General features: G+C 34.1%; 2 protein-coding genes and 1 long non-coding RNA gene across 5 annotated transcripts; 1 reads left to right on the plus strand and 2 right to left on the minus strand.

Moving 5' to 3' along the window:
• Nucleotides 1-406: 406 nt before the first annotated feature.
• Nucleotides 407-5,751, minus strand: LOC120630032 (THAP domain-containing protein 1-like). 3 transcript variants are annotated; one of them, XM_039899156.1, is made up of 5 exons: nucleotides 5,608-5,751; nucleotides 5,307-5,365; nucleotides 5,125-5,236; nucleotides 4,142-4,334; nucleotides 407-1,275 (listed from the first exon to the last, which is right to left on the minus strand). In XM_039899156.1, exons 3-5 carry the CDS (start codon nucleotides 5,232-5,234, stop codon nucleotides 475-477), a joined length of 1,104 nt encoding a protein of 367 aa, XP_039755090.1. In that variant the 5' UTR covers nucleotides 5,235-5,236; nucleotides 5,307-5,365; nucleotides 5,608-5,751; the 3' UTR covers nucleotides 407-474. The 3 variants fall into 3 exon arrangements, with proteins under 3 accessions (XP_039755090.1, XP_039755088.1, XP_039755089.1); XM_039899154.1 differs by having other exon boundaries at nucleotides 5,307-5,414; XM_039899155.1 differs by lacking the exon at nucleotides 5,307-5,365.
• A 2,481-nt stretch (nucleotides 5,752-8,232) lies between these two features.
• Nucleotides 8,233-11,392, plus strand: LOC120629714 (ras-related protein Rab-39B). Its single transcript, XM_039898707.1, has 3 exons — nucleotides 8,233-8,418; nucleotides 8,615-8,966; nucleotides 10,667-11,392. Exons 1-3 carry the CDS (start codon nucleotides 8,311-8,313, stop codon nucleotides 10,873-10,875), a joined length of 669 nt encoding a protein of 222 aa, XP_039754641.1. The 5' UTR covers nucleotides 8,233-8,310; the 3' UTR covers nucleotides 10,876-11,392.
• On the minus strand, nucleotides 11,377-12,884 carry LOC120629715. The gene is made up of 2 exons (XR_005659002.1): nucleotides 12,791-12,884; nucleotides 11,377-11,557 (listed from the first exon to the last, which is right to left on the minus strand). It is a non-coding gene; the product is annotated as an uncharacterized LOC120629715 (long non-coding RNA).
• Between the last annotated feature and the right edge of the window lie 3,504 nt (nucleotides 12,885-16,388).

Below are 16,388 nucleotides of genomic sequence, written 5' to 3' on the forward strand. Positions count from 1 at the left end.
TTATTGCTCTAACCAGGTTGCTCTTCTAATAATTTAAAATGACATTGTGAGATGGTGATAACAAAAAAAAACACCCGGCTAAGTTTGTTGTGGGCTTCTTCTTAGACCAGGACGCGTTTGGAACCCTCGTAGCTTTAGTTTTAAGTTTACGAATGTGGTTATTGCCATCATCTCACTACCGTGTGGTTCTTATGTACGCATCAAAAGTGACACCTTTGGGCCTACTTGAATAAAGATATTTTTGACTTTGACTTTGACTTTACGTAATCACCCGGCGGAGAGTTAAATGGGTGATCTGTAATTATTTTTTTTTGGAAAATGAACCGACATGGTTGAATAACGGAAATATCGGTAAATTCGCGAATGAAATTGCGGTAAACCGTTGCAGATAATTAAAACACTACCGTAATTGAAAATAATTTGGAATTTATTCACTAAAAAATATCGACAATTTCCTTACTTACTTAAAACTGATTAACGAAATGACACTTTACACGATAATTCTGTATCAGTCAACTCTGAAACTACTCTCACAGTTTTACTACTCGACAACACATTTTTCGCCTCATATCCAGACAGCACCCACGAATCCAGTACGTCTGTACTCGGTAGTAAAGTCCTGAGGGTATTTCTGATATAGATATACGCTTGTGGGGAGTACTTATAAACACTTAGTGCGAAATTCTTCAAGTCATCCGTATGTCGTGTTGGCATCGCTAGTACCAAGCCGTTCGTATCCTCTCTTATCTTATCTTGAAGGGATAATAAAATTCTCGACTTTTTCTTACGCCTCTGAACTAGTAAGTTCTTTTTCAAATCTATTTCTTCTTTTAGTCGAGCTAAGCACCTACTTTGGCGTTTATAAGCTCTCATGCCAGTTTTCAATTTGTCTTTTAATTTTGTCGCTCGTCTCTGCATCTTTTGGACTTGTGTGAATAGTTTCAATAGTTCCAGATTTTCGTCGTCTTTTGTTTTACTCGTTGGTTTATCGGTTATGTTATCGAAATTAGACGTACTTGGTTTCATAGTTGTGTGATTGTAGTTACCATTTGTTAGATATTTGCTTTGGGGAACATCTTGTCTATGATTTTCTGTAATGTGATCTTCACTAAGATTATGTTCTTCAATATGTTCTTCACTCATATAATCCTCATCTAAATGCTCCTCATTTTCTATATTATTAGCTACTTCATTATCCATCTCATAATCTTGATCTTCTTCATAATAATTGTCTTCATACTCGTTTTCAAACGTGTCCTCATCAATATATTCCACCTGCAACAAAATCAGATTAATTTTTTTGATAAATAGACGGTGAGCTATAACTAGACCTGTGGCTTGTCAAGGAGTATACAAAGGTAACTAAAGTTTACTTTCATTTACCCTAGATCCCTTTTACTAATGCTATTAACAGATTTTAAAACATCCGCGAAATCTCAAAAGTAGTCACTCTCCGAGCTTTCGTACTAGAGTTTAATTTAATAAAAACTTTTCAAGTTAACATAATATCACTACTAATCCCTACTAATATTACAAATGTCAATGTAATTTGTTTGTTTGTTACGTTTTCACGCAAAAACTACTAAACCGATTCTCATGAAACTTTGTACTCATATTTTTGGAAGTAATATAGGATACTTTTTATCCCGACACTAAGCTCGGTTCCTTTGGGAGAGGGCATGAAAGTGTTTTACGATTTTACACCATAACTCCGCCGAATCATAACCGATTTTAAATAATTATTTTAGTACTATAGAGGTTATAATATGTGTTTAATTTTCCCCAAACTTTGTGTAGATCTGAATGTGGTTGGAGATAGAGTACAGAACTCCTCATTTAAGGCCTAGCGATACTGAATACTTTAAATTTATTTTAACTTCAACTAAATTGAATACAACATCAAAAAACAAAATCAAACGCAGACGAAGTCGTGGGCAACTGCTACTATACTATAATAATAACCCCCCCATAAGGATTGGTCGGTTTCTAAGTTACCAAAGTGATAGATTTCAAAAAGGCCACCATGCCAATATTTTTTTCTTAACTTTAATAGACTGGCGCTTGACAATTGTGGTCAAGCGCCAGTATATTAAAGTTAAAAAAAATGATGGAAAGTATAGAAGTGCCCTAAGGTGGGACTCGCTTGCCTGCCTATTCACTCTGGTTTTAAAGATACCCAGATTGTAAGAATTAGGGAACACACACGAAACTCGGAAGGGTGTTCCAAACCCCAGCCATATACACATGGCAAAAAGAAAGAAGTTGCAAATCGCTACGTGCGAGTTTTTGGGATATTAACAACGTAGGGATGAAAACCCGGTCTAGCAGTGCGTTGGTAGAATGGTGAACAGGTAATGAGATGGAATAGTTCTATAGTATATCCTATAAAACAGTGATAGACTGGCTACATTACGACGATGATCAAGACCTTTTTAGTTTAGCCAAATGTGGTGAATCCTCTGCGAAAAAAAATTCTCCTACATAAAAGCGAATGTGCTGGTATTACTCAGCGTGTTCGGTTTCATAAACAATTATAGTAACGAAAGTAAAAAAAATAACATTTAATTAAACAATTACTTTACAGATGTTAACATAGGGCTTAAGGGACATCCTTGTTTCTTTTACAAAATAATTAAAAAAATTATAACGTACAATTCATCTACATCTTGTACAATTGTAAGGAACCTTGCGTGTCTGACTCGCACTTACCGGTTTTGTTACTGAATTTGTCGATTCCTTGGCATTGAAATCTAAATTGACGTAAGCTTTTTTCATTATATGTATATTATTTTCATTCATATCTAGTGATCGGTGGAACCTACCCAGTACACTGGTGCATTCTTATGCATTGTTTCGTAGTTATGTTTGTAATATCAGTTTTTAAGCCCTTTAACTTTAACATAAATATATTACGCAGGTTACGTCTTCACCTAAAGTGCGTAACATTATATGTAAGAGTTTCAAAAGTAAAACCTGTAAGATGAGTTCCATTGGACGTTAGAATTAAACGTTCATTTATCATAATTGAGATGACATTTGTTAATTTAAGGAAATGCCTACTATTTTCAGCCGCATAAACCCTGTTCGTTGATAAAAAAAAATTGTATTACCCGGCTAAATTAAAAGTGGTCCTTCTTCATACATATAACTGGCAGTGAGGTACAAACTAGACTTAATTGGGCCATCATAAATAAAGCACAAGTACGGTAATTTTCAAACAAAACACGCGTGTCCAATAGCTTGGATTATAAGCCTTATGTCGATGCGATAAGGTTCTCTTTAGGAGAAAGGGAAAAAGAGCTTTTTCGATTTTAAAAAATTTAAGTTTCAAACTGAGTTTGTTAGCACCTGTGTCAGCATTTATTAATTACAACTGCAATTGCTTCTGTGATTGGTTAAAAAAAGAGCCTAAAATAAGGCCAACTTGAGGTCCCCAACAAAGTTTTTGGTCTTTTGATAAGATGTAACACCACCAACAATAAGCCTGGATGTGGTTTGGTGGCCTTGGTGTGACATTCCTGTCTCAAAGGGAGATAGAGATATTATTGCGATACCCCAAGCTGCTTGCCAGGGGGATTGGGCTTTGACAATTATCATGTCATAATATTATTAAAACAATTATTACGTTTTAAAATATTATGATTAAAGAGAGCTGATGGTATAGAGTACCATAAAGCATCTAAAATGTTTAGACTGAGTATTGTACCTAAATTAGGTAATCTTACTATGGAATCAAGAATATGTATGTAATTAAGATTAGGTACATTCAATAAAATGGACATAGTTTAGAAAAACCGACTCAACCCACCAATTTACAAGACTGACTTATTAATATTAAAACAAATCAATGAAGACTTTCATTCAGCAAATATATATTTATTCATTCAAATAAGACCATAGATGTAACTTTTGATGCAAACATTATGTAAAATTATATACATGGCTGTGAGATGATGGCAAACATAAAACTAAATCTACCGGGTTTCCAAACACACCCTATATATTTATTACTGAACACCAAACTACATATTAGGTAGGTATTTTATTTATAGTTATGTTATAATTAATCACCCAAATTTCAATAACTGATGTTACTTTGAGTGTTGAGTCCATTCTTGTAAACTATGTTCATAAATAATACCTCCAAAACATGCTTAGGCAGCTTCAACGAAGGTACAGCCTTACTGTTGAGCACCACTGCATCATGAGCATCACATTCAAAGCAATCAACTGAGAAATGTTGGACACAAATGTATGAGTAATCTGTAGGCGTCCAGTTGTTTCTACCTGTGAGATCTGTCCATATTTGTTTGAAACTAGGATCCTCAGGAAACCTGAAACAATTGCTTCATTACTCACTACTCCTCAAATAATAAAAATAAATATACTATGACAAACCCTAACTAAGCAACCAATAACTTGATAGAGAGTAAGTTGAAAGGAAGGACAGTAACATAGGCTACTTTTTGTCCCAGGAAAACAAACAGCTATCAAAAAAAAAGTAAAAAAACATGGTAAAGGTGAAAAAGTATAAAGAGATCCAGCAGTGTGACTTTGTTCTAATGGTAATTGGTGGCTTTTCTAGACACAGTGTCACAACAGTGTTTAAACACTATGTTATGGGCTATGTTGGCTACCCTTACTTCAGTAGTAAGCCCAACTTGCAGTCACTGCACAATTGATCTGTCTAGATAGCATCGTCAGACAACTGTATGGCAATTACTCTGTGCAAATTATTAATCAAACTAAAATTTATAATAAGACAAATGTATTCATCATCATTACCCATTAACAGACCACTGTACACTCTACAGGCACAACTCTCCTCTCAGAACAAGGAGAGTTTAGGCTGTTGTCTACCACGCTGGCAAACTGTAGATTGGTAGACGTCACACGCCTTAGAAATCATAATGGATACCTCTCTGACATGAAGGTTTCCTTGTGATATTTTCCTTAACCGTTCAAGTGAGTGATATTTTAATTCCTTAAATTAAAATGCACATAACCGCAAAAATTTACGCATTCGGTTCAACGCACAAGCTTCTGCCAGCGGTGGAAGCTCTAACCACCAGGCTATCACTGCTATACTAGCTACTAAAGTACAAATTGTTTATATTGACATACCTAAAGAATGAATCTGAATTAAGGTTTTTGGATTCCTCGCACCCTAGAACTGCACAAGTCTTCGTTATCTCAGTATCCTCAGTGTTCTGTTTTAGTTCCGGCGCGACCATAGCTAGAAACCGTCAGTCAAATAACCTCCGTAACACATGAACATAATAACAAAAGAATAAGCAATGGTATACCAATAGGCGTCGACTTGGCGCGGATTTCTTCATTCTCCCTAATTTTAGCAAGCGCTTGGCTAAAATTCATGTTTTTTGTATTAATCCACGATCTTTAACTCGACACACCTATCAAACTTAATCATTAATTTCCAAAATTTTAATAAGGGACATATCAACGTGAACCTAATTTAATAGTTTAATGGTTTTGGAATAGCTGCTAATCCAACAGTCAGAAGTTATGTTAGCAAAGCCGGAGGAGCGCCAGACGCTAGTTCGAAATGTCACTATGTTGTCAGCCCCTTTTTATTTTAAAGGTTACCTTTAATAATGCGAAACGCTAAATCTCCTAATTTAAAATAAATCAACGTATTCATCAGTGTAAATAATGTGTGTATTTATCTAACTTTGGTTTAAACATTTAAAAGTTTCTTTAATTTAAAACTAGGTATCTTTTAAGATTTGTTGACAGATAGTTTGCCACAGACAAATAGTTACCTTTTTTTTTTATAATATTTATTTATTAACCTACGAAATAACGTTTTATTTTATTTACAGCAAGACATTTTTATGGCAGCTTGATAAAGGAAAGGGTACAAACGTGCCTCCTAAAGCAGCCTTCACATGATTGGCAAACAACACCAAAAAAAAAGCACGAACGTGTCGATAGTTATTTGCCTCTTTTTGTTTGTTTTGCCAATAAAAATAGTGATAATTGGTGTCGGTGTCGGTTTTTGAGCACTAATCAATGTTTGACACATGTGTTCTCGATATATCCAAACTTAATCAGTAGTATACATAAACTATATAGCGTCTATTACGCTCTGCCATTTTCTATAAGTTAAATTATTCTTTTGTTTACCTAAATGGTATATTTTCCAAGAGGTCTTATTTTCATCAGCAAAAGATCTATTGGGAAAATCTTTGAGAAATTAAGCGAACTCTTCTGATATTATACACACACCAGTGGCAATACGATTATTTTTTAAAAGTAACTTGTGCATTTTGTTTCGAAAAGTACCGTTGATCATATTAAACTGATAATGAAGACCATGGATGACCACCGGAACTACACTAAAATAAGTATTGCTCGTATTGCGATTCGATATTCGTCGATATCAAAGGATTATGCTGATGGCGAAATTCCGGGAGAACTTCTCAACGCCCGTCTTCGGGAACAGCTAAATTTTCTAAAAGATTATGAGCAGTTGACGTTTGGCTTAGATAGTTGCAAACCTACTCACAAAAATGCGTGAAAAAGAACTTGAAAAATACCGACATTGTTAAACAACTAAAAAGCAAGAAATAAAAATTTCCTTTTATCTCCTTGACACCGAGTAAAAAATTGTTGTAGAAATACATTTTTTTTTAATAAAAATAGCCGAACCCGCTAGTAATCGCTGCCACAAACTTGTCTGCCATGTTTGCCAAACCTGGAATTTACTAACACGTTCGCCAAGGATGCCGTGTTTGTGTATAATGATTGTGGTCCGTGTTTACTGCTGTTTGGTGTTTGTCGCAAACACACAGCATTAGAAAACACGATACCGTAACCCGGGTATCTAAAAATTATGATATGTTTTTGCGTTTACTGGCATACAAAATCATCATACAACAATACTTCAAGATTTGAGCCATTGAGACGGATATTTATTCTTACTTAAACGATGCTAACAGGTTACCAAACATACCTTTATTATAATACGCTTTGCCAAACATTAAAGGTTTCAAAACATGAACGTGGATACGTCGAAAAGATTGTTTAGATACTTTAATACATTGATTCAATTTTTGTTTGTTATTATCTATAATATACTTACTAGCCATCATGAAAATATGCTTCAAATAGTATAAATATACTAGAAAATCCAACCCTGATAGTAAAACAAACTTAAATAAGAAATAACGCTAATAATGACTAAAGAACACATTGATTTAATATGTTACTATCTCACTGAAGGAATACAAAGGACTGGGTATAACATCAAAACCTTCTTTGTTGTTATATCCAGTTATAATTTAGTTATATTTTATTGTTGTGCCATATTTTTTTGTCGTTTGATGGTTGATTTTGATAAATGGATGCAAATATTCGGAATTTATAGAAATCAATTAAAAGACCCTTTAAAGTCCATATGATTAGCCATAAGGTCGGTCTTATTTCCCAAAGTATAAACATTTGGTATGAAATAAAAAGTATACTATAGAGAAAGGAACAAGCTTAGTCGATTGCTAAATGGAAAGTCGTTTTATTACGGTCGTACGTAGAGCTGTATATTGTGAGAAATGGCAATGGCAACCGTTTAGCGGTTAGCGTCAAGTTTTTGTCCGTCATGTGTTTTATTACTTCTCTTGATGTTGTACATTTCGAGTGTTCTCTGATGCCTTTTACTTTTGACTTAGCTTGTTTATTACAATATGTATGAGCGGCTCCCATTAATAATTATTTTTAAATTGGCCTTTATGCATTTGGGCCTTGATTCTACTTTCGTCAATCGTAGGTAACATATTTAATTTGTATGAGGTCACGTAACTATAAAGCACTTAACAGATTGAAAAGCACACAATCAAACCAAATACGAACTGAAAATTGCATACAATCTTTTATTTTCGTATAGGTCTCATTGCACGACGTAAACCGTGAAAATAATTTTCCGATTTCCAAAAAGGAATTACAAACTACAAAAACCACTGTTCGTCCATATATGAGCAGCCAAAACCTTTTAGTTCCGCTTGAACTTGTATATTTGTATTGTTTTATGAAAAGAGAGCATGAACATTGTACGATAAACACTGCGACCTGTTTTGTTACTTGCTTTACTGCCTTAGGCTCTAGCAAAATTTGTTTACTAAAGTCTCTAGAGTCCATTGAGCTAAAGTTTAAATAAAAAATCAATTTGTCTATGGTCAAATTGAGTTATGTCAAATTGTCAATTTTGTTTGTCAGTCAATCAGTCATTCTTCTTAATTCAATACGCAAAATAACTCACAAAACCTTTGTTTGTTTCTTATTGTATGTTAAAAAATGGTGGACCCAATATTCGATTACCAATTTAGACTTATCCTAATTGGAGACAGCACTGTGGGCAAGAGTTCCTTGTTGAAATGTTTCACAGAAGGAAAATTCGCAGAGGTAATGTCCCATTGTTATTGTATAACATTTTCATGGAATAAAGGGATTTAATACGCATTACTTTTTTGCCGGATATGTTTATAAATCTTTAAACCACTTTAACATTCATTACTGTCATTAAAATTACGAAACGCTGGCTAAATAATATATGGAGTATTTCTAAGCGAAAGTTCTTTTATGTCGCATAATTTTTCAGCTATCGGATCCAACAGTTGGTGTCGATTTTTTTGCAAGGATCATTGAAGTACAAGACGGTACGAGAATTAAACTACAACTATGGGACACTGCTGGTCAGGAAAGATTTCGATCCATCACCAAATCGTACTACAGAAACTCTGTGGGGGCTCTGTTAGTGTATGACGTTTGTAATCGTTCAAGTTTCGAGCATATACCTCTGTGGATGATGGAGGCTAAAAGGCATATAGAACCTCATCGGCCAGTGTTTGCTCTGGTTGGCTGTAAAGTTGATCTGGTTGGAAGTGATAACAAGAACGGAGCATGGAGGGAGGTGTCATGTGAAGAGGCGAGAATGTTTGCAGAGGAAAATGGTAACTATTTAATTTAATTATTTTAAACCTTAGCCTGCCAACCTGCATCAGAGCAGTGTGGTGGGTGAATGCTTCTAAAACCTCTTTTATATGAAGGATTACATATGCGCCCAACAGTGAGATTTCAAAATGCTGATCCTGTTTTCAAACCTTTTGGAATTTTGTTTTTGATTGGTGGTGAATTAATATTATTTTAATAATGTAACAGGTGTGTTGTTTATGTTTCATCTATGCCTTGGAAAAGATTTTTAACTTGCGATTATTATTAACAGCTGATCAAATAAGTATCTTTAGTGGGAGTAATCGTCTTAAATCCAATAGAACATACAGAGCGGAAGGCAAAAGAAATGGTTTAGCAATTGGACTCAAAATTAGGTCCATAATAATGTAGACTGATGTTTTATGCCAACTCACTGGTGATACATCCTTCAGAATGCATTCCATATATTGTGTTAAGTTAAAATTTCTTTTATTTCAAGCATAATAGCTATTTTGAATGTCAAATATTATGTTTGTTTGAAATGACTCTACCAACAGTTTGGAAGCCAGATTCTACCCAAAAAAGCTGGCAAGACTCTCAGCAGTTGCACTTTTTCAACATCATTTTAAAATCACTTTTCTGTCTTGTGTGACATGAAATGGGGAGTGGCCTTCTTTCTAACAACCTTGTCATTAAGAGATTTATCAATTGTATACTTTAAATTAATATTATTAAAAGACAATATAGAATAAATGGAATTGAGACACAAAGACAGTGTCATATAACCATGGCTCATTGGCAATTTAATATGGCAATTTGTGTTTCCTTACTGAATCATTGTTTTTAAAATAAGTCATACAATGTTATCAATATAGGCAAGGTAACATAATGCTGTTTTATGACAAGAGCAAGCAGTGTGCCTCATTAGAGATGATTTATTATTGAGCTGTGCACACATTAGAATAATTAATATATGAATTGACATTTAATTACATGTATTATATAACTGGTTTATGAGCATATTATAAATAGCACTGTTGGGGTATTTCAAATATGTAAAATTTTTGGGGCTGGTCACCTTTTTGACTTCTTCGAGTTTCATCATCATCATCACCATCAACCCATCACTACAGGGAACTCAGGGTCTCCTTCAAAAATGCTACGGCTATAGGCCCTTCACCACTTTGCTGGCCCAGTGTGGATTTGTGGACTCCACATGCCTTTGAGTATATTATGGAGAACTCCCAGGCATGCAGGTTTCCTCACAATGTTTTCCTTCACCGTTGAATCAAGTGATATTTTATTATTAAATCGCTGATAACTTATAAAAGTTGTGCGCTGGGATTCAAACTTGGCAGCCTGAAATTGAAACCGAAGCCCTCATCTTTAGGCTATCATCGCTTCCTTCTCTTTTCTTAGATTAAGAGTGCACAACAGGCATTATAAAAATATTTTTTTTGCTCTATTTTTTATTTAGTTTGTATGCTAGGGGTAATATAAAAAAAACTCAGTGCAATGTTAATTAAAGGTATTTAAGAATATATTTCTGGTATGGTCAATGATCGGAACCGCCGCCGCAACGTCGCGTCGCATTTATTATACTCGCATTAGAGCTTATTGACAAATATAATCTAGCAGCTAATAGATTCACATGAATTTAACGGAATTGAATCAAAATTCCTGTAGTACGTTCGTTTCAGTAGTGTTGAATATGTTGCAGGTTTACACCACGTAGAGACATCAGCGAAAACAGGTTCGAATGTGGAACAGGCATTTATTCTCGTCGCTCAGGAAGTGTACAACCGTATACAGACGGGTGAATACAAAGTTGAGGATGGATGGGATGGGATAAAGACAGGCTTCAACCGGCCAAATGGTATGGACTTCAACCTGCTAGAAGCAGAGACTGTACAGTCTACTTGTTGTTAGACACAATATATTATTATATTATTGTTTAATATTGGTCAGGTTTAGAGTGTGAACCTGCTCTCCTTTTTTGTCCAAACCTTTCTGGACAAACTAAATGGGTCTAACTAAAATAATTATTCAATACCTGGGCAAAACTAATAATTTTTTTTATGTTAACAGCTAAAGGTATCTTTAACATAGAAGTTTGTGAACTTAGCTCATTTATATATTAAAGAAAAGAAAATATGGAAAACATACACATTGAAACAACACAAAATTCAATATAATGTATTAACTTATAGGGGACCTATTACTTATATTCTGAGAGCTTAACAAAGGGTTCATACTCTAAACAGAGGACATGTAAATATTGACTCATATATTAGACTTATATAATATAACATTTTAGGTATAATACATATAGGGTTAACTTTATTAAATATTTAGAAATGGTCTGCACAAGGTTTTTTGATGTTGATGCATACATATTTATAGGTTTTTCACAATAAAACATACTTTGCGAGCGAAACAGACAAAATGGATTGGTAATTTGTGACAATGCAATTACTGTACCAGTTGTAGTTGTTGACGGAATTTAGAGTTGTTTATTCTAAATAGGACTCGTATAAACCTCAATTCTTCGTCGTCCGTCCCAATCACGTCCTTTACGACCTGGACGGTCACGTAGAGAGTAACAACGCATCTGAAATAGGATAAACCGATACAACTCTTAACAATGCTTCTCAAAGAAGACGCCCCAAACACGTCCTTTACGACCCGAACGATCACCTAACGACTCTCAAATAGGATACACAGTTACAAACTCTTCACAGCGTTTGCTGACGAAGAGGAGGTCACTGATTTTAATATCATCTGGACGTAGGGTCTCATCAACAGTCACATGGGGCGTAAGCACTAATAATCCCTATTTCAAAAAACCCAAATTTTTATCTGTTCAATATTTTTTTTCTGTTTTGCACGCAGAGTTATACTACCGTACATAAGCTATAATGCTGCTATCCACCAAAGTCGTGTTCGAGCTACGTTTTAAAACCCGGGCAAAATAATAATAAAAATAATGCTACTTCGTTACTGTTAGTGATTTTGCGAGTTTTAGAAGTTAAAAAATATAGATTAAATAGAACACTTTTAAATACACAATTTTCGATATAGGTACTTAAAAGGGTTAAAACCGACCAAATGTTGGATATCTACATAATACCTTATGGATGGCAGTAATAGTTATACATTGGACTAGATCACCCTTTTTAATAATTCAAACAGAACTTAAATAGTAAAGTGACAAATGTTTTCTTTTAATTTAAAGGTGATTCCGTTACTGCTACTATGAACTTAAAATCAATAAATGTGCAGTCAATCACCTAGACTTGTTTTAGTTTCAACGTATTGAAGAATACACAAATTGTATTCTTTTAAAAATCGTCCTTGCATTCAAAGTTACAAAGCAATATTTTAATTACCATTAGTTTTGTCATAAAGCAGTTAAAAGCTAAACTGCTTTATGACAAAACGAACAAAACAAAGGACACAGAATAGTAATGAGATTTATTTCCCAATAGTGCCAACAATTTATCTAAACAGCTGGGTAACAAAGCCAGGTCGGTTTTATTAAATATTTATTAACATCCAAGTATCACAATTTACAAAAGAGGTTGGTAATCTAAAAACCATAGACAGGACAAACCAAAGAGTTGGATTTCAGTTTAAATAAATGTTCAAAATGTTATTTTAGTTTTAGTATAACTAATGTTTAGCGACTATATACTAACACACTACTAAGAATAAACTACCTTGATGTAGTTAAAATTTTTGTACCTGCGTTAATGTAATGCATAATTTTGTTGATAGTGTTTAAAAAATCCCACTGATATGAAGTCTACAAAGGATATGTAAAAAGGTATTTGTGACTGCAAACCTTGTCTTCTGAGAGGCCTTCTGAACAAACCAAGGACGCGAAAACTTAGCACCCCGATTTCTATATTGAAATATAATTTTTAATCGTTTATAAATATTTTTCCTGTGGTGAGGCTAACTTAAACACCACTACTATCGCTGTCACAAGAGTGTCATAGACAAAATAAAGTCATGACACTATTAGTAAAAAAGTAGATCAAAAATATGCATTGAAAAAAAAACTGTTAACAATAAGATTGGTTTCATATTTACTGTACTGAACAGTTTTCAATGTTGCATTGTTATTTGCTATTAACATCATCAAACAATGTAATTTCAATATTCAGAGGGTAGCTGAATTCCGGCCAGAGATACCGGGGTCAAATCCCGGCGGCCATGTCATTATAATCGAAATTTAAAATTGTATGGCTAATAAGGTCTGCAGTCGTATACCGCACTATTTAATAGAAATACATTAATGGAAATGTAGTTTAAGAGTAATTATTGTTTTCAGCTTTATATGTAATAAATCTGCAATGACGATGGTAAAAGTAAAAAATAATTGTATGTATTAAAATTAGTATTTAAAATGTTTTATTTATACAATTGGTTGATCACTTGTTTTAATAACATGCCGTCCGTGAACTTGTCAAATAAAAACCGATGGATCTGCACTGCTGGGCAAAGATCCGTTTTCTTCTACTATAAATCATAGTCAAGCCATTTTTTAAACCTGCTCAATGTAGTGAATGGGTTGCATTAACAACCCCCTGAAAATCATTTGCACTCTGCACCATCTGCAGTTTAATAGTCCGGTCCTTGACGCGATCTGTAAAAGTATATATTTAAAAAAAATACAGCTCCCAAGGTGTCTAAAATTTTTATTCTGTGTGCGTTATCTGCTTATAATAATTTAATAAAGGCAAACTGTTTCTTAGATAATACGCAATTTCAAAATGTTTAGTTAAATAATGTTGAATGTGAAGTGAACAAGATCTATGTGGCGGCCAAGGTGGCGGTCTCCAAAAAGAACAGCTGGTTGGAGTTCGCCATCTTTATAGCATAGGCCTCCGTTTGTACTCGTGCAGAGTTATTAGGTATTTAATTAGGAAGCTACCATAGACAGTCTCTAACGCAAAAAAAAATATTGTATTAAGAAATGGTTGGTTTCTCTTGGATATAGTTTTAATCTTTGCTGTGACGTGTTCTTTGGTGCTGTGTGCCCGCCTAAATTAAATGAATGCCTTTGACTTACAAATGTATTGGAAAATATCGGATTTCTCACGTTTGCATTGATTGAAACCTCTCACTATTATTCCGGTAAAAAAAATGTTAATTATCAATTTCGCAGCATAGTATCATATTGTTCTATTGTATAGTTGAGTTTGTTATTTTGGTTTTTTTTATGAATTGCGTAAGAAACAATGCCGTCCAGATACGGGCAACACGATTAGTGTTAAGTTGCTCTTAAACGGGCTAAGAAAATTGATGTTATACATGCCAGCTATATCATTCAATAAAATAATTGCAGTTAATAGCGTTTATTGGGCGGAACACAAATACATAATTAAATAGTCTTGTCTAATTCTTTTCGACCTGATATTACGATGGGAAAAAGATTACACTACTTTTAGACCTGTTTCTTGTTTGAGATTTGAAAGTAAAAAAGTGAATTATGTACATGAAAAATATAATAACCACACATAGTCCGGTCAATTTAGACATTCGAAGGTGCATAAAATCCCAACAAGCTGAAAATCAGTGAAATTGTTCAAAACATCCAAAAACTAAACTGGAAACACTAATTTTTTTGCCCCTTGACCTTGAATAAAAAAAACCATACACGGGAATGATGAGGAACTTTTAAATATAATTTATAATTATGTAAAATAATTTTATAATTTATATAACGTTTGAACAGTTTTACTAATTTTCAGCTTGTTGAGATTTTATCTACCTTCAATCTCATTTTTGGTCTAGATTGACCGGACTAAAAGTAGATATTACATTGCTGATAGCGCTATTGTTACAATGACGCCTACTCATTTAGACAAATTTCTGACTTAACCTTTTCTCCTTTATACTCAGTCAGCAATAATGGCAATACTTTTACCTACAACATATTTTAAGGAAAATAGAAGTTAGCACTGTTTTTATTTATTTCCACGGACAATTTAGTTTACAGACATTCACTATATTCCATTTTGGATTTTAATACAACGTTTCAATTTAGTATAGAGACTACAGAATTATCATTGGCTGAACTAGCGAATAGAGGAAGAGTGTAAGCCAAACGAATGGTATGTATTATAAATAATTTATCGGCTACAAAATTGCACCAAATTGCTGTAATGTTAGCCCGTTTATGACCGCGTTTAGACTTGAACGTATATTCGATTTGGAAATTAGTGTCGCCTTCGATTTAAATTTATTCGTCACTTTGCCCTTCAAGTAGAGGCCACGCATGAACGATAACACATTATTGCGAAATACCTACTTTTTAAGGCTTTGTTTACATTTCGGTTTTTTTTTATATATTTAAAACACAACATTCATAATGTGGTCTATTAATATTTATTGCGTTTAATATGTGGTGCACAAATCGCATATACACTTGACCACAAACTTATTAAGCCTATATATTACTTAGGGCTATATATTACTTAAAAAAGTAATTTATAGACCTAAATCTCTAATAGAGAAAAACATACCTACTTAAATAATCATGCAGGGAAAGAATGCTTGCGAAAAATCGTAGGCCTAAACGTATTCCAGACTGAAGTATAAAGGCGACTGCACACGGAACGTGATTAAAGTATGAAGTAACGAGACGGGTTTTTGTAACTTACAAATACAGGCAGTGGCGTGCACTGGGTTTCTTACCAAAGTATGCATACAGCAGGAAAATTGCATAAAACGGCAAAAATCCTCCTGTTGTACCAGTTATATCCAGATTTTAGGGTAGGCAGTGCTTTTTAGCATGGATGAAGTGCAGGCCACTGGTTACAGATACAGTATAGATCAGTTCATAAGTCAGGGGTGCCCATACAGAAGTGTTACGTCACGCCCTTCCCATGCGTACCACGACCGGTTAGTGGCTCCGCTGAACCTACGGCATGTCATAGAAAATCGCAACCCTTTACGAGTGAATCCAAAAGCGGTGATAGCGCATTGGGTAGGAGCTCGACTTTACTTCGGCCGTTTTCGAATCCCAGCACGCATCTCTAAGCGCTTCTATTTTTTTTAAGTCTTTCGCTTGTAGGTCGAAGACGCTCGTTTTGTGCTTTGATAGTTTCACGTCACGGTACGTATGTATTGTGTACGCATCCGTGTTTACATGGTACATCGTCCCGTCCACGAACTAAACACGTTACGTGTGCAACGACCTTTATTTATTTAGGTAAAGTATTGGTATTTGTCTGTGCGTGGATACAAAACGAGAGTTTCATAAACTACGACACTATTCATACCGTATTTATTCTAACCTGTCATAACATTATATGTATTAAATATTTTAATTACTTTTTAGTGTAAAGTATGTTTTAAAATATAATAAAAACAAATATGTTGAAATAAATTAAAAAGGATGTACTGAACGTATGCTATTAATTTTTTTTTAT

This window comes from Pararge aegeria, chromosome 15, assembly GCF_905163445.1.
Source record: "Pararge aegeria chromosome 15, ilParAegt1.1, whole genome shotgun sequence".
Classification (NCBI taxonomy): Eukaryota; Metazoa; Arthropoda; class Insecta; order Lepidoptera; family Nymphalidae; genus Pararge; species Pararge aegeria.